This window comes from Toxotes jaculatrix, chromosome 1 (genome assembly GCF_017976425.1).
Source record: "Toxotes jaculatrix isolate fToxJac2 chromosome 1, fToxJac2.pri, whole genome shotgun sequence".
In the NCBI taxonomy this organism is placed as follows: Eukaryota; Metazoa; Chordata; class Actinopteri; family Toxotidae; genus Toxotes; species Toxotes jaculatrix.
In genome coordinates this window covers 29,865,781-29,887,563 of record NC_054394.1, presented here as the reverse complement: position 1 = coordinate 29,887,563, position 21,783 = coordinate 29,865,781, and the positions used below count along the sequence as shown (strand labels likewise).

Below are 21,783 nucleotides of genomic sequence, written 5' to 3'. Positions count from 1 at the left end.
ACCCTGTGTCAACTATAAAACTATAAAACACAATCTATGGATTATCCCAGGACATTGTGGATGTGATGTTTTCCTGGGTTAAAGAGAAATGTGGCAGTTGGGGTAAAAATGACCTAACAATACCAGAAAATACCTTTGTAATCGAGTTTGTAACTAATCTTAAGAGCAGGTTGGACGTGTGGTTTGAGGTGAACCAGAAAAAGACTCCCAGCAGCTGTCAGCTCTAAACTGGGAGGATTTATTGCTCTAACTGGTTCCCATCATATTCAGCTGCTCAGACACCCTGGGAGGGAAGACAAGACACTCACACACTAACACACAAACACGATCCTCCAGTACAGTTTTCTGTTAAAGCATCTAGTTTTATCAGCTTTTATAACAAACCATGTTTCATATTTTAGACAGTAAACTATAAAACTAGTCTAAAATAAATGAAATAAATGTGCATAGATTTACAGAATGCAGCTTTTATCACTGTTTTTTGTATATTTTAGAGCTGTATTGTGAATATTGAGGTGTGTTACTGACTCACTCACATTTAGCAGGCTGCAGATTCACCACATGGTGGAGCTGTTCAGACACCGTCAGACCAGCTCTACACCTGCCACCCTCCTGACCCTAACACACCTACAGGGAAGGAAGGGGAAAACAAAACGACCTAAAATCACAGGTCAAGATGAAAACTAAAAACTCTGTAATATATACATGATTCATATGGACCAAATCTTCAAGGCTGTCCCAGAGGATGGTCCGGCTCCAGAATTTTACTTGCAGCTTCAGGATGATCTTGGACTCCTGAACAATGGGAGGCTTTTGTGGGTGTTTTATGCACTTCAGAGGTTAAGAATTAAATTCTGAACTGTGGGTACACAAACAGCAAACTAGGGCTGATGTTTTTAATCTTCAACAACTCTGTGTCTGGTCAGAATATCAGAAAACATTTTGATTTAAATGTGGTTCTCTATACACTCCTCTGTTTAGGGAAATCTTCTTCCCTCCTGCACCTGCTGATGCTACTTTCCAAACATGGAATGAAAAGGGAATTAAATACAAATTTGCTTAATTTTTACAACATTTCATTTGCACAAATCTCACTTTTACAGATATTACCAGAGCAGGGATTTAGTTCAGAAAAATCATTGCTTCATTTTCAGATTTACAGACAGACATCATGATAGCTAACAAGCTTTAAGTTTCCCCTTTCAGTAGAGATTCACTATCAACTATGACACTGACCCAGCAGACCATTTCCCCTGAGGTTCGGTCCTGCCCTGAGCTTGTCGCTTTCTGGTCTTGTATATTTAATGCTTACACAAAGATATTTCCATCAATGTGGATTATTTTCTTTAGATGATCTCAGTACCTTCTAATTTCCTTTCTTTAAGGTATTTTTCTTGTACTAAAGACTGCATTTCCTACTTAACTGGGCGTGTAGTTTTACTTTGAGAACTCTCTGAAGATTGTTTTGATTATATTTATGTTCTATATCTGCCTTTGTGTATGCTTGTAGGTGATCTCGTGTGCTAATTCGAAATGCTTTTATTATTTTTTTTATAAAATCGCCGGACGTTGTAAATTTAGTCTGGTCAAGAAGGCTTTTATTGTGAACTGGCTGACCGGAAGTGAAGCGGACTCACTAGTGTTAGTTTGACAGTAGTGTGAAGATGGCGGTGTATCGTCGCCCTCAGCTGCTGCTGCTGCTGTTACCGTGCGTGTGTCTCTGCGGTTTCGGCTCCGTCTTCGGCCTGAAGGCGGCCAGCGGCCCGGCCGAGCCGCCCAACCCGCCCGTCCTCAGAGCCGCCGATCCCCCGGTCAAAGATGCACCTGCAGCCGCCGCCGCTGGGGCCTCGCAGCCTCGAAGGGCGACCGGTTGGAAGCTGTCGGAGGAGGAGGCCTGCCGGGAGGACCTGACTCGTTTCTGCCCCAAACACACCTGGACCAACAACCTGGCCGTGCTGGAGTGCCTGCAGGACCGCCGAGAGGTAAGCGGCCGCCGGCAGAGCTGGCAGCTTCACACCGGTCCCGGGAGGTGATGGGCAGCTGCTGGGTGTGTCACCCCGGTGGGTTAGGTCCACACCGGCTGTCAGCGTGACACTGAGGCAGAGGTGAACCGCAGAGGCAGAGGTGAACATCCACACCTGCATCAGTGTCCAACTCCGAGCCGACACACACACACACACACACGCATACACACATACACACACACACACACACACACACACACACACACACACACACACACGCATACACACATACACACACACACACACACACACACACACACACACACACACACACACACACACACACAGCAGATTAATTTAGGGTAGCAGATATTCGTATGTTCCTGCTGATTTCACACCTGTCTGACACTTCAACATCAGAAATTCAGACAGAGAAATACATGATGATTAAATTATTAAATTATTAAATGATGGGGTATTTTTTAGGTACAACTCAGTGTAGGATCTTCGGGTCTTCACAAGTCTGAAAAAGCAGTCGGAATAAAAAAACTGCCTTTTTCAAACTGATTTATAAAAGGTGTTAAAAATTCTTAAGAATTTAATTAGTTTCTGGTGTTTAATAATTTTTCTTGATGGCTGCAACGAACAGAACCTCTGGCTGTTGAACTTATCCAGCCACAATGTTCCAATTTTATCAAAAACTAAAATAAAAAAAATTTTTTTTAGTTGGTTAATCCATCCACCAGTTTTCTGACACTTACTGACTCTGTGAGTTTCAAACAGTCATTACTCAGAGAGGCTGTGGCTCCGGGGCCTGAGGGGTCAGGGGGCCCTGTTCAGTGTTCCATACATGGCTCCGAGTCATGGTAATTGAATAAGCATATTACTAGGGATTATCATTATGTACAGCTGGGAAGTACTGACAAATAAAATGTAATAGAAACGTCAATAAGTTAGTTGAAGAGTCACATTTTTTAATAAACAGAAACTACAGGTATGAAGTCAGAGTCTCACATTTCAAACAAACGGCTTGTCAGAGTTAAAGTTGTAACTCCTGTTTTACCGCTGAGGTCGCAGAAGTCTGTCTGCTGTCAGTCCATGTTTTATATTACATTATTTATATTTCATATTTCATTATTAGAATAACAAATAGATTCATCTATAATTCCAATAATCTAACTTGCAGACCTTGGATAATTTATTTTTGTGTTTGTTTGCTTATTAATTTGTTTTGTGAGACCTTTCCCCCGCCACACCCCTGCACTCTGCACAGCACAGCAGCTTACTGTCACCTATGAATTTACCTCAGTGAAGTAATTATCAACCTGAGTTAAGGTGTGAAGACAGGTGTGTATGCGTGTGTGTGTGTGTGAAGTCATCCAGCCGTCAGGTGACTTACAGGCTGATGTTAAACCACAGATTCAAGTTGCTCTCTTTGTGTCTCTTTGTGTGTCTCTGATGAAAAATCCAAACAAATATTCTTCACTCTCATCTCAGTTTCTCTTCCCAGATTTTCCGCCTACAAGCACAGATTCATTTTGGACTGTTATTTTGGGGAATCGCGTAATTCAGCTTGTGTGTTTTTACTTGTGGAAACTGCTGCTGGTCAGACAGGTAGACAGGAGGGGGCCGCACCGTACCGTGATCCAGCCAGAGCTGAAACTATCGGCCAATTTAATCAGAACAACTGATTCATTTTTAAAGTCAACATTTCAAGCAAAAATGTCAAATATTCACTAATTCCAGCTTCTCAGTTGTTAATTTTTGCTGCTTTTCTTATGCGGTAGTATCACTCTGTACAATATAAACCCTCAAACTATCACTTTAATCTGAGTTTTCATTGTAATTCTGAGATAAACAGCAGATTATGTGACGTATAGCATTTATAAGCAGTTTTATAAAACGCCGTAACACAGTCGCAAGCAGATATCAGCGTTATTTCATGTGTTTTTGTCAACATTAAGAATTGTGAAACGTACATGTCTGTGGAAGAACCATCCCTGAGAGTTATTCATTGTGCTTGCCCGTGTTTTCTTCCATTATCTACCATGCTGACGTCAACACACACACACACACACACACACACACACACACACACACACACACACACACACGCACACACTCACACACACACACACACCGGCCCTGAGCGATACCCTCTTTACTGAGATAATTACATCGCTTCAACTCAATAACAGCTGTGGCCTCCTGAAGAGGTAAATGGCTCTTATAAATCTGCCTCTTCTCCAGAGAAAGAACAGCCCCCCTAACACACACACACACACACACACACACACACACACACACACACACACACACACACACACGGCCTAGCAGTGGTTACAGTACACAGAGTTTATTTGTGGTTGCCTAAGCCCCGAAATCCGACACTTGAGAGACGTCTGAGTAAAATAAAAACAGACTAACTTCTGCGAGACAGGAAGTCACTTTGCCGCGGCGCAGACAGGCCTGTGGCTGTGATCAGATCAGGCACTCGGGCGAGGGCAGTCTGTCACTTCACTCACCAACTGTGGGTCGACAGCGTGTAAAGACGCTGATACTGTGGTGCAGTTTCAGCCTGCTGTCGGCCTCACAGGGAGGGGTGTGTGTATGTGTGTGACGGGGTGTGTGTGTGTGTGTGTGGGGGGGGGGGGGGGTCTGTTTTCTGCCAGTGCAGCTTTTTTACTGTGTTGTGCCAACACTTCGGTTTTATGGAGTGTGTCTCCATTATTTGGTTGGAGTGTGATTCCCTGCACCACACACACACACACACACACCCACACAGACACACACACACAGACAGACACACACACGCTGGCTGTCACTTTGTTCAGCCGCTCTTGCTTTAATCACAATGTCATCATTTTGTTTTGTTTTTTTATTTGTTTGTTTACTGAACTGACAACAGCTGTTTGCTGCAGCTTTAAAATGTGAGGCCGAGCCTGAACCAAAACAATAAACGTGCTGTAAAACGTGGAGCTAAAAGAGGCTGAAAAACTCTCTGCGGGTTCATCAACGTGAGAAGCTGCTTTTCACATCACCCAGAAGAAACAGAGTAAACCTACAATAAAGCTTTTGTCCGCTCGGTGATACAGAGGCTAGTTTCACACCTCAGACTTCAGAGTGCCTGACATTTGGTCTTGAGTGTATCGTAGCCCTGAGGTTTTCAGGGATATAAATAAAGGTTTGTCACGTTACTGCCGCCCCCACAGTTAGCCTCTGTTACCACTTCAGCTGGATCAGTGTAGTTGATTAACCTGGTCTTGTTTTTAAAAGCCTTTGATTTGAATGCAGCAGCTCGTCCTTAATTAATAACTCATTGCTGCTAATGGTTGGTTTTTAATCCAGGAGGGCACCGAGGGCCTGTTTCCTCATTACACTTGTGTCTCTGTCGCTGAAACATTTAGTGGAAATGACAGTTTAAAGTCAGGGAAAGGAGCTTTGCCTCTGTTCCCGTGGGCAGAGCAGAGTTAACATGAAGCGCTTTCATGTTGTTTTACTGCGAAATGATGTGAAGCTGTAAGAGCAGCTCCTCCTGCTGCGCCTCCTCTGATAGTCGAGGATGTTGTGGGCGAGTCAGCGAAGAGCTTCTGCTGCTTTGTTCGTATTAAGCTGCTGCTGTTCAGAGAGAGAAATAACATTTTGTTGTGATACTGGCACCGTCCTCCTTATGGCTTGTGTTTAGTTTTGGTTTTTCCAACGTAACGCAAAAGAAACATCGCAGGAACAACAAAAAAGTGTGAGACTCTTTGAGGAGGTGATTATCCACAGCTCTGGAGATGATGCTGCTTGCTAAGAGGATGGTGAATGTTGGACGTCTAAAATCTATGAATCTGATCTAAGACACAGTCGGTCTTTGTGAAACCAGGCCCTGGAGTTATGAACTCCAACTCAGACTAACCGAGCCTTTTCCTAGTGTCCCCCCGACTCTGGCTCTGTGTTCAAATATGTGCCCACCAACACCTTTAAAGCTCACTAATTTATATTTTACATCAAAAACAGGAGCTTCTAGTTTGAGGCTGGGGGCTCTTTTTATCCACCCGCCCCGCCCTGCCCTCCTGTACAGCATCTCTGCTGGATAAAGTTTGAGAGAACAGGTTTTGGTTTTGGATTTGGACTGTACAGACCGAACCTGGAAACTGCACTGTCCCAGGAAGCTGGTCGCAGTTACTGCAACTTGCTGTTTGCCCTGAAATAGCAAAACCACATTATAACCCTCACCCCCCTGAGAGTCGAGGACAGAATATACAGCGTGACTTAATGAGCTTTAGAGGCAGGCAGTCAATCTGACTCTCAGAAAGAGGACAAATAAGACTTTTTTCAGAGTGAATGTAAGTGGGGTTTAACTGTGAGATGTGTGTGTGCTGGTCTGATGAGCCGGAGCACATCTCAAACTGTTTGAACAGAGTTTGACGTCTTTCTCTGTCTTTCTGCAGGAAACTGACATTTCTCCTGACTGTAACCATGTAAGTATTCCCTCCAAAACACACACACACACACACACACACACACACACACACACACACACACACACACACACACACACACACACCACACTACACGTTTTCCTTATTAGATGACTCAGAGGAAAGAGAGAGACAGTCAGTGGGAGAGTTTTCAGGTGCACACCCTCAGATTAACATGTACTTGTTTACTGGGTCAGCTGGCTCAGAGGTCGAAGGTTAAACCAGGTCAGAAGCTGACGTTTGTGGTTTTGACTGAAACGTCTCGACAATTATGATCAAATACTAATTCCCATCAGCCTCAGCTGATAGTACTCTGATGTTATTGTTGAGTTAAAAATCGCACCTGCTAAACATTAACTTGTTAGCGTTGTGACGATTAGCACAAAGCCCCGCTGTGCCTCGGTGCAGCCTCACAGAGCCACACCACGGCTGTGTCCAACACCGACGTCAATAATTAACAGAAGAGATTAACCTTTTGTATTTATCACAGACTCACTCACATACCTGCATGAATCCATTTACCTTTGTTGGGTAGCGCCTGTTCTCCTCAACTGATGCCCAGTTCCGTGTTTGAATGTCCACTCAGGGGTCTTGACATTGGGAGTGTGAGGTGATCCCTCCATAACAGCCTCTCCAGCCAAGTGCAGAGTAAAACAATTCTTCAGCCTCTAACCTTAAACTGTAGAACAATGATACACAACAGCAGCAACATTATTTCATGCGTTAACAGGATAATATCACGTCTTTATTTGTTATATTTGTTCTAAAGTTTAATTAAGGACCAACAACTGAATGTTGTTTGTTGCTGCTGCAGCTTTCCATCAAATAGACAGAGGATTCCTAATAATAATAAAAATATATAGCCTACACCATCATTCGCATTTTCACACATTCAGAGTAGAATCTGAAGACGAAGTGATCGTGTAATCAGTGCGTCTGTTAAATAAATCTGAGGTTTTCTCTTTTCTATGACACATTAATAATCCCCCATTTCCCCTTCACCCGCTGCTCTCTGCAGTCAAACAAGACAAGGTCAGGACCTGGACCACGTCTGGACCACGTCTGGTCAATGTGTGAAATTGAGGATGTGGTTAAACTGTTGTGAAGCTGCTGTAAACAACTATTGTTCTTGGAAAGAAGCTAAAACCTGTTTTGAAAATAAGTCACTATTTGCATATTTTCTGTCTTTTATCTGTTTGCTTCCCAATTCCCAATTTGCTGTTGTCAGACGACTGAAAAAGTATGAAACAGTGACTGAATCATGGCTCATTAAGACGACATGTTAACCAGAAGTCACTGCCAAGCCATTTCCAAGCTGCTGCTCTGCTAAAATAACAGCCGTAACTGGCGACTTTCACAAACTTCTGACTTGAACTTCCGTTGCCCTCGAACACTCAGTCTGCCGTTTCTAATCTTTCTGTAGAAAAAGGTTCTTAAAGCTCGTCTCGGTGTCTTCTGGGTGATAAACCCTCAGCGCTCAGAGTTCACTGCAGTTAACGGCAGGAAGGTTTATGAAATGCCACGAGGTTAATGGACCACTTGGACTGTCTTTATTATAGCACAGGAAAGCACTGGCTGCAAATTAAACATGTCACACACACACACACACACACTTGTTTTGTCTCGTGTTATTTTCTGTTCGTCTGACTGTCAGCAGTTGTTATCTGTGGCTGCTGCGGCTGGAGCTTCGCTGGCAGAAAAACAATAAACATAAATAAAGACAAAGAAAGAAAGAATGAAAAAAATCTGAAGACAAAAGAAGCTTTTAGAAACTTCTGTACAGAACTGAAAAAATCCAAAATGATTGTTAGTTTTAGGCTGTGAACCAATCTGCATGGTTGGTACCTGACACACTTTTCAAAATCACTAGATTACCGAGTGCTTTAACAGAAGAAAAATATAACTGGAACAAAAACAAGAATAAAAAATAAAATAAAACCAGGTGGGATAATAGAGTCTAGTAAAAACCAACAGAATCAGACAAATCAGAAAATAGACACACGCAGGCATTAGCTAAAACCAGGATGTGCTGAACAGTAAAAATGTTTTAAGAAGACATTTAAAAGAACAAAGAGACTCAGTGAGCCTGATGTCCTCAGGCAGGTTGTTCCAGAGCCTCAGAGTCCCCGACAGCAAAATCACAGGCACCTCTTGTCTTTAAACTGGCAACAGGGAGAACCGAGAGGCCCCGGGCTGAGGATCTCAGGGTACGTGAGGACTCATTAAAATATAGAAGCTCTTTAATGTCGCTGGGGGCCCGTCTGTGAAGTGCTTTAAAAGTAATCAATACATTTTTAAAGTCAATTCTAAAATGTACAGGCAGCCAGAAGGGGTGAAGCTAAATTTGGGGTAATTTGTTTGAATTTCCTGGTTTGAGTTGAAAGTCCAGCTGCAGGATTTTAGACAGTCCGGAGGCAGTTAAGAGGTTTTTGATTCAGACTAGTAAAAAGAACATTAAAGTAATCCCAGTGGGATGAGATGAAAGCGTGTATACTAGTCTCAGTGGCTCTGAAATTAAAGGAGACGTTCATGGTTTTTCAGGCTTTTCTTAGGCCACATGAACGAAACAGGCTAAAAAAGGTTTTAAGTTTGTGTTTAAAAATATCAGAGTTTTCATTTGACTCAGAACAAAAGGTGATTCTGCCACCGAGTTCATTAAAGGCACCCGTGCTTCTCATCACTGGAGTGTGAAGGTTGGAAACAACTGTGATTTAAGTTCCTAATGCACCTAATGAGTCAGCGTTTATTCAGACACGGTCAAAAACTTTTTAAACCTTTTAGCTTTTTTTGTCTAAACATCAGTCAAAAACATAAAGAGGTTGAGTTAACTGTCATAGAAAACCAGCAAATATCCAAATTTGAGAAGCTGGTACTGGTGAATTTATGGCATTTTTACTTGATGTAAACAGGACGTCTTGTCTGTTACACATTTATAAAACTGTAATATTTTTTGTCCTTCTCCCAATCAGCTTCTGTGGAGCTACAAATTCAACCTGACCACGGATCCAAAGTTTGAGTCGGTAGCTACAGAGGTCTGCAAGAGCACCATCGCTGAGGTCAGTGTGCACCACAGGAGGCTCAGAGTCCCTGCTCCGGAAAAAGTTCTTTATGCCTCTGGTTCTTATTAAAAATTATTTTACACGCTTGATGCCTTCAGATAAAGGAGTGTAACGAGGAGGAGCGAGGGAGGGGCTACCTGGTGTCCTGCCTGGTGGATCACCGTGGCAACATCAGCGAGTACCAGTGCAACCAGTACATCACCAAGATGACCAGTATCATCTTCAGCGACTACCGACTGATCTGTGGTTTCTTGGACAAATGTAAAGAAGACATCAACAGCCTGCACTGCGGCAGCATCAACGTAGGACACAAGGTGAGAGGACGAGTGTGTGTGTGTGTGTGTGTGAGAGAGAGAGACACACACACAAACACGTAACAACAACTACAAAGGGACACAAAACCAACCGTGAGGAGATGTAAATAGTCTGTTTAGCTGTATAAAGTCTGGGGGTTCTGTGCAGGAGAGGTGGGGGACCTTTTACCTGTCTCTGTCCAGGGGGAGTCTTGAACATTAATCTTTTCCTGTGGTCCTCCCTTTCTCTCCTCATCCTCATCCTCCTCCTCTTCTTCGTCTTCTTTCGTGCACTGTTCCTCATCAGGACGTGCACTCGCAGGGTGAGGTGATCGCCTGTCTGGAGAAGGCGTTGGTGAGGGAGGCGGAGCAGCAGGATCACGCTCATCCAATCAAAGAGGAGTGTCAGAAGGCCATCCTGCGGGTGGCGGAGCTGTCTTCCGACGACTTCCACCTCGACCGACACCTTTACTTCTCCTGCCGAGACGACCGAGAGAGATTCTGCCAGAACGTAAGAAAACTGAAGCAGCTGATCGCTGCAGGATTTTACACTTTCAGATCAGACTGAAATGATCCATTACTGGGATTCAAAATCAGCATCATTCATTTGCATCATCCACATACAGACGCATACATGCAACTACAGTTACAGTGAATTAAATTACATTAAATGGATTTAATTTTATTTATCATCTGTCTTCTGCCGTCCTCCACAGATTCAGGCAGGAGAAGGGAAAGTCTACAAGTGTCTGTTCAATCACAAGTTTGAAGAGGCCATGTCAGAAAAGGTACGACCACCCCTTTGGCAAGGCCAGGAGGGCGGGAGGATTCTCATCGACCCTTGACTTTAGAAACTCTGCTGTGTTTTTGATCTCGCTGTAGGAACTTGTTCGGTCAGTGATACTCACCTCTTTCTCCTCTCCTTCGCCTCCAAAGTGCCGCGACGCTCTCACAACCCGACAGAAGCTGATCTCTCAGGACTACAGAGTCAGTTACTCTCTGGCTAAAGCCTGTAAGCTGGACCTGAGGAAGCAGCGCTGCAGCCTGGACACCAACCTGCCGAGAGCCCGCGAGGCCCGGCTGTCGTACCTGCTGCTGTGCCTGGAGGCCGCCGTCCACCGCGGTGAGCCATGTCAAAAATATGTACATACACTGTGGGCCTCCTTTGTGTCATCAGGGCTTAACTGTGTTAATAATGTGATCCTGTGCGGTGCAGGTCGTCCGGTCAGCGGGGAGTGCCAGGGGGAGATGCTGGACTACCGGCGGATGCTGATGGAGGATTTCTCTCTGAGTCCAGAGATCGTGCTTCACTGCCGGACAGAGATCGAGGCTCACTGCTCCGGTCTGCACCGTAAAGGCCGCACGCTGCACTGCCTGATGAGGATGGGACGCGGCGACCGCAGCACCACCGTGGACAGCGTCTGCCAGAGCGCCGTAAGGCCACAGCAGTCACTGTTAAAGTTACAGCTGGGGGGCGGGATTGTGGCTGGACTGGTCCCGAACTAATAACTTTACTTGTTATTCTGCTTTGCTGTGGTTTATATATTAGACATTAGCCTTGACAATCCAGCACAACAATGTCACTTTGCTTTCTGTGTGTAGTCTGACAAAGCTTAAAGAAATAGTCCTTACAGCTGCAGAATCAGGCTTTAGTTTCACAGTAACTTATCCAACTACTTTAAAATATTGTTTACAGTATTAAGGAAATCCAAGATGCAGCGAGTCACGTTACCCACTAACATGTTAAAACAGCAGCTGTTGGAAGTCCTCCAAAAACTTAACTTAAAGCTGAAACAGCTATAACATTTATAATATAAACAAAAACCTTGTAATTTATCAATTAAATGAGGCCGTATTGATCATAAACTGTAATTCTAGTGTATGTCAGTGGGGGTTGGATAGGTTCTTTATCAATAAATAAAATGTAAAAATTATGAATAAAATCAAGCTGCTGACATTTAATTTTTTTTTCTAAACTTTGTTGTTGCTGCAGCTGCAGACTCTGATCCAGTCTGCGGATCCCGGAGCCGACTACCGGATTGACCGTGCGCTTAATGAGGCCTGTGAGTCCGTGATCCAGACCGCCTGCAAACACATCCGCACCGGAGACCCAATGTGAGCTGGTTCCACTTTGTTTTTTAACATCAGTTAACATGAGTACGATAAATCATGAATTAATTTTCTGTGTATGTGTGTGTGTGTAGGATCCTGTCTTGCCTGATGGAGCATCTGTACACGGAGAAGATGGTGGAGGACTGTGAACACAGACTGCTGGAGCTGCAGTACTTCATATCCAGAGACTGGAAGTGAGTCTGCTCTGTGAATCAGGAGGAATCAGCGAATCCGAGTCCGTCAGCTGTTAAACGTTCTCCTGCTCTCCACCTGTCAGCTGCTTTGAATAAGTTCCGTTAGTCCTGACTCTATATTTCATACAAATAGATCTTAGCATTAACGTGACCATTAATATTTCATAGATAAAACAATAACATAACATTGAACATTAAAGTTTATTTTTGACCCCAGACATTTTTGACAAAAGAATGTCAACTCAATGTCCACTTACTTACTTTTTCTGGAGTCTTCATCAACATATGAAGAAAGGAGATAGAAAGTGCAGTATGTAAACACAGCATTCAACAGTTAAAGGTAAGAAACTTCGCTGTGGCTCTGACATTACAAACAGTTGAACACACTCCATCTACATCAGCTCAGAGCTGATGATGACGTTACGCAGACGACACTCACGTTTACTTAGCTCTTTAACCAGGAGACTCTGGTCCCTTGGACTCACTCTAACAGTGCTTAGAGCAGGTAAACAGCTGGGTGCAGTTAAATTTCCGTCAGCTGAATAAAGACAAAATGGAAATCATTGTATCTGGCAACAGGAAGGAAAGAATGAAAGTTATTCCTTCCTCTGTCTCCCAGACTGGACCCCATCCTGTATAAGAAGTGTCAGGGCGACGCCGCCCGGCTCTGCCACACCCACGGTTGGAACGAGACCAGCGAGCTGATGCCACCAGGCGCCGTCTTCTCCTGCCTCTACCGCCACGCCTACCGCACCGAGGAGCAGGGACGCCGGGTACGATGACGCCAGAAAGACACACTGATTCGTATTTGTGTTCGTATTTTGTGTTGTATGTCTGAATATTGTCAGATGTACAAGGCTGGTGTGTACAGGATTCGTTCTCACTCTCTCTGTAACAGCACAGTCAGCAGGTGTAACTCTGATGTTTTTAAATTTAACAGGTAAACCCAGCCGAGTCGGTAAGTGGACCGAAATCAGTCAATCAGTACCGATCCCGGTGAAGGCTTGAATTAATTATTTATGATGGCAATGGCTGTTGATCTCTGAAAAACTTATACATCTTATCAACCACTGAAATTAAAATTACCCATTTAAATTTGCTGAAAATCACACGCACAGCTTCATGTTTTGTACGCCTGTTCGTGATTATTGTACATGGATTTGGTGTCAGATCAGCGATTCTCAACAAATCTAATTTTCTGTGAAACAAATTAGTTATGAATCTAGAAACAGGTTTAAATGTCTCACTCAAACAACCTGATATTTAGCTGCACCTCAACCAACTACAACAGTAAAATGCTGCTTCCACATTAACACATGTATAATTAGTTATAATCATAGTACATTTTCTTCATATTTTTACTGAAGTAACATTTTCCATCTGGGACTTTTACCTGTAATGGAGTGAATTCTTCCTCCACTGCTGCTTATGTGTATCTGTGTGTGTGTTTGTGTATCTGTGTGTGTTTGTGTATCTGTGTGTGTCTGTGTTTGCAGTTATCTCGGGACTGTAAGGTGGAGGTCCAGAGGATTCTCCACCAGAGGGCGCTGGATGTGAAGTTGGACCCTGAGCTTCAGAAACGCTGCATGACCGACCTCGGCAAGTGGTGCAGCGAGAAGACGGACACTGGACAGGTGAGATGAACCTGTAACCAGCTGTTACCACTGCTGATACCTGCCGCTACAGGTCTCTGTGTGTTTGATTAATCAGAGCAGTTATTTAAACTAGAAAAACAATCAAACACTGGAACACTTTAAAGAATCTTAGGGGGGTTTGCATGTTGCATCCATTTAAATATGGGTCGTATTAACTTTGCTGCTGATCATTTCCCACATCTGCGTGTGTGTGTGTGTGTCCAGGAGCTGGAGTGTCTGCAGGATCATTTGGAGGACCTGGTTTCTGCCTGCAGGGACGTCGTGGGAAACCTGACAGAGCTGGAGTCAGAGGTCAGAGCTCAACGAAATTTACCACAGATTCCACTCAGTAGCTGCTACCGTGCTTTGAAACATAATTATTCCTAAAACATGAATCTATTTATGCATTTTGTACAACTCTTCATATTATCAAGGCGTTTGGATTTGTGTGTTTCTTTGTCGTGACTTCCTGTCTCTGGCTGCAGGACATCCAGATCGACGCTCTGCTCATCAGAGCCTGTGAGCCCGTCATCCAGGCCCACTGCCACGTGAGCACATACACACACACTAACCTTTCTACATGTGTGTAGCTGTATGCTAATATTAGGGAGGGTAGGGATTTAGATTTTAGTGGCGCCCCTGTGTGCTTTTCAAAAACCTTCATATTGTAAGGGTGTGATACAGCAGGGTTTGAGATTTCAGGTGTGTTTACGTTTTATTTCCTTGAACGATATCATTAATCTGTGTGTGTGTGTGTGTGTGTGTGTTGCAGGATGTAGCTGATAACCAGATCGATACAGGTGATCTGATGGAGTGTCTGGTTCAGAACAAACACCAGAAAGAGATGAACGACAAGTGTTCCGTCGGCGTAACTCACTTCCAGCTGGTCAGTTATCATGACACAACACAGACAATACACAATATGTTTCTCTGTCACTGTAAAAACTAAGTCAAACTGTTGTCAAACTAACAGCAGTTTTCATATTCACTGTGGGAGACACCAAATCCAAATGCTCTCTGGTCCAAAGAGAGTGATTCTGCTTTGCTGTGGTTTGTTCTGTTAAAGGATGAAATCAGTAAACATCCATTTTTTTTTCTTCCTTTCAGGTTCAAATGAAGGATTTTCGCTTCTCCTACAAGTTCAAGATGTCGTGCAAGGAGGACGTTCTGCGTTTGTGTCCAAACATCAAGAAAAAGTGAGTCCAATTTTCCCCGAAAAACACCCTGAAAACTGGAAACTTACATTTGTATTAGAAGCTTTTCCCCTCTGTAAACCAGCTTAAAGAGTTTCATTCATTCATCCAGTGTATCTGATGTGAATGGGCGTAATTCCCACCTTCCCTTGCAGGGTGGATGTCGTCATCTGTCTGAGCACCACAGTGAGGAACGACACGCTGCAGGACGCGAGGGAGCAGCGGGTTTCTCTGAAGTGTCGTAAACAGCTGCGGGTGGAGGAGCTGGAGATGGTATTTTCATCATTCTTTGTTCAGTGTGACTGAAAAAGGTGCTGAATTTCATTTTGTGTCGTATTAAGACGGCTTTGAAACTTTGTTGATGCGGTCTTGTTGCCATTTGTGAGACAAAACCTTTCTCCTGTGTCCTCATCTCAGTCAGAGGATATTCGGTTGGAGCCGGAGCTGTACGATCCCTGTAAATCTGACATCAGCCGACTTTGTCCCAACGTGAACTTCGGTAACGCTCAGGTGAGAAACGTTAGAACATTAGAATCTACGTCAGGAACATACAGAAATGTTCGGAAGTGTTAGAAACATCAGAGCCCCTCCTCCCCGTTTCTCTCTCTCCTTCGCTCTCTGCCTTCTCTTTCTCCCCCATCCTCCTCCTCCCTGTCTTCTTCTCTTCTCCTCCATTTCTCTCATCTCCCCTCCTTCCTCCCCACTCCCTCGTTTCTTTCTACTCTCCTCCCTCCTCCTCTTCTTCCTCTTTTCTCTCTGGTCTTTCTCTCTCTCCTCTCATTTGCTCCTTCTCCCTCTTCTCCTCCCTTTCCCTCCCTCCCTCCCCTTACCCCTGCACCTCCTCAGATGATCGAGTGCCTGAAGGAGCAGAAGAAGCAGCTCAGTCAGCGATGCCACCAGCGGATCTTCAGGCTGCAGGAGGTGGAGATGAGCGACCCTGAGCTCGACTACCAGCTGATGAGAGTCTGCAAGCAGATGATCAAGGTGAGGAGGAGGAGGAGGAGGAGGAAGAGGAGGAAAAGCAAAGGCAGTGCACATTATTATAAATTACATAATACATTGTTAATGTGGAGGAAACAGCTGCTTGAGTTGGAGCTAGTTTTACTTTATTTACTTTATGTACAGTCAGCGAGTTTAGTTCAGTGATTTCCAGGGTCAGAATTTCTAATGCGCAGATTTTTTTTCTCTAATCTTTACTTTTGTTGTGAAATATTTTCTAATTTTAATTTTAAAAGTTTAGATGAAAAATAACTGAGAGACATCTGAAATGTGACAGGGAGCCTTAAACGTTCCTTCCTTTAATAAGGAATCACATGAAGAAAAGGTTTGGAAGAACTGTTTTCATCTTGTGTATGATCACTTTTTTTAATGTAGAATTTAAAATGAAAACTAACTAACGCTCTCCTGCAGCGGTTCTGCACCGAGGCCGACGCCAGAAACGTTCTTCAGTGTCTGAAACAGAACAAAAACAGTGAGCTGATGGATCCTAAGTGTAAACAGATGATCACCAAGAGACAGATCACACAGAACACAGGTACAAACACACACACACACGTCAGTCTGGAATATGCAAAGAAGAAGAGTTTAATGAATCTGAACCTGAGTCAACCAAACCAGAATCCACATTCTCACCTGACACCCCTCCATCCTCCCTCCTCCAGACTACAGGCTGAACCCGGTCCTGAGGAAAGCTTGTCGGGCCGACATCCCAAAGTTCTGCCAGTCCATCCTGAACAAGGCGAGCGAGGACAGCGAGCTGGAGGGTCAGGTCATCGCCTGCCTCAAACTCAAATACGCTGACCAGGTGAGACCACAACCACGTCACAACCAGCTTTGTAAAGCCTCCGTTTGGAGATTAGAGAAGGTTCTAATGCTCTAAAATAAAGGGATAAAATGCTGGAATGATAAAAGAAAAAGGTATTTTAATTTAAATTTTTTTTTTTAATACAAAAAAAATCCTGTGTTTTCTGGCTGGGGTTTGGTTCAGAGGTTGTCTCCAGACTGTGAAGACCAGATCAGAGTGATTCTCCAGGAGTCAGCTCTGGACTACAGACTGGACCCACAGCTGCAGATGCACTGCTCAGATGAGGTACACACACACACACACACACACACACACACACACACACACACACACACACACACACACACACACATTTACTATTTAAGTTTATTTTGGATCAAACTAACATTTTCCTGTCTCCTGGGCCTGTACTCTTATTGTATGTCACTGGAGACTCACTGTTTGCTTTTCTTCTCCGTATCACCTCCTTTTCCTCCTCCTCCTCCTCCTCCTCCTCTTCTTCCTCTTGCAGATCTCCCGGTTGTGTGTGGAGGAGGCAGCAGCTCAGGAGCAGACCGGTCAGGTGGAAGAGTGTCTGAAAGTCAACCTGCTAAAAATCAAACAGGAAGCCTGTAAAAAGGTAAATGTTATTTACTGTTGCCATTGTTCTGTCCAGCGCTCTGATTAATCCTCAGACTGTGTGGGGCGGGTGGAAATGATCTGAGCTCGAGTCTTAAACTGAGAAATTGTTTTGAAAATCTCTCAAAATCTCAAAAAAACTAAATTGTTGATGCACAAATTTCCAAAGCAGATTGATAGTTTCAGGTCAGAATGTTTTTTTAAACCACTTTGGTTTAATACAAAAAAAATAAAAAAATTAATTATTGGACTCAAACAATTTTCAACATCCACAAATGTTTGTGGCCTAAATAAATTCAGTGTTTGTGTGGAAACTCACCTTTTTTTGTTCTTCTTCTGTGCAGGAAGTCCTGAACATGCTGAAGGAGAGTAAGGCGGACATCTTTGTGGACCCGGTCCTTCACACAGCCTGTGCTCTGGACCTCAAACACCACTGTGCTGCCATCACGCCCGGCAGAGGACGACGTGGGTGCTCTCACACTTTTGTTTCTCATTTTGGACGTTGAATTTGTAATTTTTTAAAATCCTGAATGTCTTCATTTGTCGCTCCCTCTCATCATGCAGAGATGTCGTGTCTGATGGAGGCGTTACAGGACAAGAGAGTTCGTCTGCAGCCTGAGTGTAAGAAAAGACTTCAAGACCGCATCGACATGTGGAGCTACGCTGCAAAGGTAAACCTCCTCACGGTCCCTGCAGAGCCTTAAAGCAGCTACGGCTGCGTCTCCATCCACACTTTCAGTTTGCACATTTAAAAACTGGAGTAGAAACACAGGAAATTAAAACATGTTTTTACTCCTGGCTGATTTTATCATGTACATGAATCATATTACTTAAACTGTAGAGCTGAAAAATATCAGCAGATGGAAACAGATGTGTGTGGAGTGATGAGGAACGTTCTTCAAGTCAATACATGAAAAAAAAACACAAATCCAACATTTCCATAGTTTTCCTATGGAAACTCACCTTATAATGAATATTTTACACCAACAATTTATCAAATGTTAGGTGACAGTGTGAAAGATATCTGAGCGTGGAGATTCTGCTTCGCTCGGTCTGTAGCCAATGCTGCTTTTACTGTGCTGTGATGTTAACCTCTCCCTCCGTCCTGTAGGTGGCGCCGGCGGAGGGCTTCTCGGACCTGGCTGTGCAGGTGATGACGTCACCCTCCAAGAACTACATCCTGTTCATGATCGCACTAAGCGTGTGCGTCCTCTTCCTGGTGGGGCTGCTTTGCGGTCGGATCACCAAACGAGTGACGAGAGAACTGAAGGACCGGTAGAGGACGAGCGAAATGACGCTTCAGAAAAGACTGACTCCTCGCACCTTCCTGTACCTTCCTCCTCCTCCTCCTCCTCCTCCTCCTCTCTCAGACACCCAGTCTGGAACCAGCCAACCTGCACAGTGCCAACTCCAGTGCCCACATCTGGACCTCCCCCCTCGGTTTAAAGCTCTGTTTGGCTGCTGCTGCTGAATATTTGCACCAAATGCAAAACGTTCCCCAACTCTCACGAAAATAATCTCCATTTGGGCATCGCCAAGCATCGACAGAGCACTGATTGTCTGATGGGAGTGTTTTTTTTTCCTTGGTGATCAAACTTCCCTCCCAATAAATCTGCTTTCCCAGAGGTTTCAGGCTGGGGTCGGATGAGAAGTGGCCCGGCGTCTTTCCAGTTCCTAAATAAGCGCTGTTCATGATGTGACTGAGGGCTGCTTCTGACGTTAAGGTTGCTTTCCACCCGTTAAGACCTGATGCTTTCTGTGGCGTTTAATGGAGACTGGAGCATGTAGAGCAACAGGAAATCGTTTCTTTCCGAGTGACTGCGTCTGCCTGAATCGCACACGGAGCAACTTGAAATCTTGTGGCAAAACTTTGGGGAGTTGAATTCTGAGATGTTCTCGTTGCTTTGAAACATTTTCTCATCGGTCGTGACGTCCCGTCCTCTTCGCTCCCGTTCAGGGTCGTGTCCAGCTCACCAGGTCCGACCCACCTCACTGAAAATGAAGATCAGGCTGGTCTCCGTTTATCAGGAATGTCGTGTGCACATTTTTTTTAAAACTTCATTTAAATGCTTATTAAATCATTGCACTCTTTTTTTTTTTTTTTAATTTTTATGCCTTATTTATTGCTGATTAATGACTGATTCTGATTTCAGGTAAGATTCAAATTAGTTTGGTGCATGGCTGAACGTTTCTGTAGTCGAAGTCCACACTGAGACAGACAGTGAATTACAGCTGGGTGTTGTGAGGTGTGAACATGAACAGATTACAGCTCTGGAGGCCAAATGGGAAGTTCCACCTTAAGTTTTGTAATATTTTTACCATGACCTGTGTCGTCCCAGTCCCCTGTTCTGTCGGTCACAGAACATGGAGAAGCTTTTTTTCCCCTGGTTTTCTTTGTTCTGTGAGGGAGGAAGTGATTAATACCAGTTAAGCATTTAAACATGAGACTCATGTAAAAACAGCTGCTCCTCTCTGCACTCAGCTACTAACCCATGGAAATGCCTCCCTCTGCAGGCCTTTGGGCTCAGCTCCCAATTTTTTGCCCAGTATGACTAAAAATGAAGAACAACCACAAAGAGACCGAATACGACTACAAAGACACAGAATATGACGACAAAGAGACACTAAAAATGACTTCAAAGAAAATCAAAACAACTACAACGAGATGCAAAAGTAGTCGTTTTGTGTCTCTTTCAGTTTTGGGGTCTTTCTCCTGTGTTGGAGGGGTTCACACAGTGGGCCACAGTGAGGCTCTGCTGTCCAGCAACAAAGTGCAGCTGTCAGGACGAACTGGGCCGACTGAACTATTCTAATCTGTGTGTTTAGAAAGTCAAAGTCTAAAACTAATGAAGTCCTGGAATAAATCCTCCTTCATGAAGGTTATAATGTTCAGCTTTTATTAAAACTGTTTTAGAGACGTGTCGATTCAACTTCATGGTCATTTTGGAAGCTGTAGCTTGTGTATTGCGTTACACTGACAGGTGTTTATTTTATTTTTCTATTATTTTATATTTTGTCCACCCCATTCAAATCAGTGAGGGTGAACCCACACACCTCTTTGTATAATACAGCAGCAACTACATCCTCCAGAATGATGGCACAGAATCAGTTTAAATAAAAACTGAACATTATAATCTTTAAAAGAGGATTTTAGTGGCTTTTAAATCCTGTTTTAAATCTTTCCACACAAACAACAATGTATGGAGACGATGGGAGTCTTGTTTAAGAAATGAATCTGATAGAAATATGATAGAAAAAAAACGTTACTTTGGATGTTTGGCTTCATACTGACATCACAACCAAATCCCATCAATCAGTTTGGAGAATGTCTCTAAAAATGTCTTTAAATTACTTTAATCATAACTAAAGAGATGCAAATATTATTTAACCTTTTTTCCTAATTGATGAACTTTTCCTAATTGATGAATTGATGATTTTGCACTTTAACTTGACGTGTTTCACCTGCTGTGCATCGAAGAACTCGCTGTCTTTGTTCGCTGACATCAGCTGGTGAATGAGCCTCCTTCATCACCTTCATCCACCTGTAAAAAGATTTCTGAACAGAAGCACTAATTTTTTTTTTTTTTAACAGACGTTTCGCGGCTTTTTGTTGTACATGTGTGAATGAATAAAAACAGAATACGTCAGATGAATAGTGTGCAGCGCGAACACTCTGCTCATTTAAATAAAGTTCAAGCTGCAAACAATTTGTAAAAACCTTGTCAAAGGATTTTGACTGTGAAAAGAAATTTACTACGTGAAGGCCGAGCTGACCAACTGTCAGAGCGATTAAAGGGGAAATAACGACAGCTGTCAGAAACAGTTTTGTATGTAAGTCTCTACCTGTACAAACTTTATCGGTGTGCAGTTTTGTTTTTTGTTTTTTTAGATGAAGCCATGTAACATGAAGATGTAACAGAATTATCATTGTGAGATTTGATTTTGATGTACAGATAAAATTTGTCAATTTAATAAAAATGTCTGCAGATTTTCAGATTCTTGCCTCAACCTGAGTCAATTTTAAGACTAAAATATTTTGTTTGCTGTTTTACTTTTTAAATAAAGCCGCACGAAAATAGTCGAACATTTTCAGGCGCCAATATTCACTTTGAGAAGATCTTTTTCCTGAGAGAACGCAGGCTCCTCCCAAAACACCAGAGCTTCAGCGATCTGCTCTCCTGTTCATCTTTAACACTAACCGAGTCCTTCTCATCTGAGATGCAACTCAGTAAAACTGAAAACTCTCTGATGAACAAACAGCATCTAGATACCAGGGAAATGTCCCACAGCTAAAATGAACCATAGCAGAGTTGAAGCATTCTTTAGAGATCAGCTAAATGGCATGAACAAACAAAAAAACTCCCACAACTCCAAACCACAGGAGACTGATTCAGTCCATACAACAGTGTCCAGTTACCACTCAGGTCATCAGCAACAAAACAAGCA

The 21,783-nt window shown here is 43.5% G+C and overlaps 1 protein-coding gene across 2 annotated transcripts; it reads left to right on the top strand.

The window, feature by feature from the left end:
• The first annotated feature begins 1,664 nt into the window (after window positions 1-1,664).
• On the top strand, window positions 1,665-21,783 carry LOC121192894 (Golgi apparatus protein 1-like). 2 transcript variants are annotated; one of them, XM_041054903.1, is made up of 27 exons: window positions 1,665-1,982; window positions 6,401-6,430; window positions 9,400-9,486; window positions 9,588-9,803; window positions 10,090-10,293; window positions 10,499-10,570; window positions 10,719-10,905; window positions 10,999-11,216; window positions 11,776-11,897; window positions 11,987-12,088; window positions 12,708-12,861; window positions 13,029-13,046; window positions 13,585-13,722; window positions 13,948-14,034; window positions 14,208-14,270; window positions 14,495-14,608; window positions 14,830-14,918; window positions 15,071-15,188; window positions 15,333-15,425; window positions 15,762-15,899; window positions 16,326-16,449; window positions 16,577-16,719; window positions 16,903-17,004; window positions 17,231-17,338; window positions 17,682-17,802; window positions 17,902-18,008; window positions 18,449-21,783. In XM_041054903.1, exons 1-27 carry the CDS (start codon window positions 1,665-1,667, stop codon window positions 18,614-18,616), a joined length of 3,441 nt encoding a protein of 1,146 aa, XP_040910837.1. In that variant the 3' UTR covers window positions 18,617-21,783. The 2 variants fall into 2 exon arrangements, with proteins under 2 accessions (XP_040910837.1, XP_040910920.1); XM_041054986.1 differs by lacking the exon at window positions 13,029-13,046.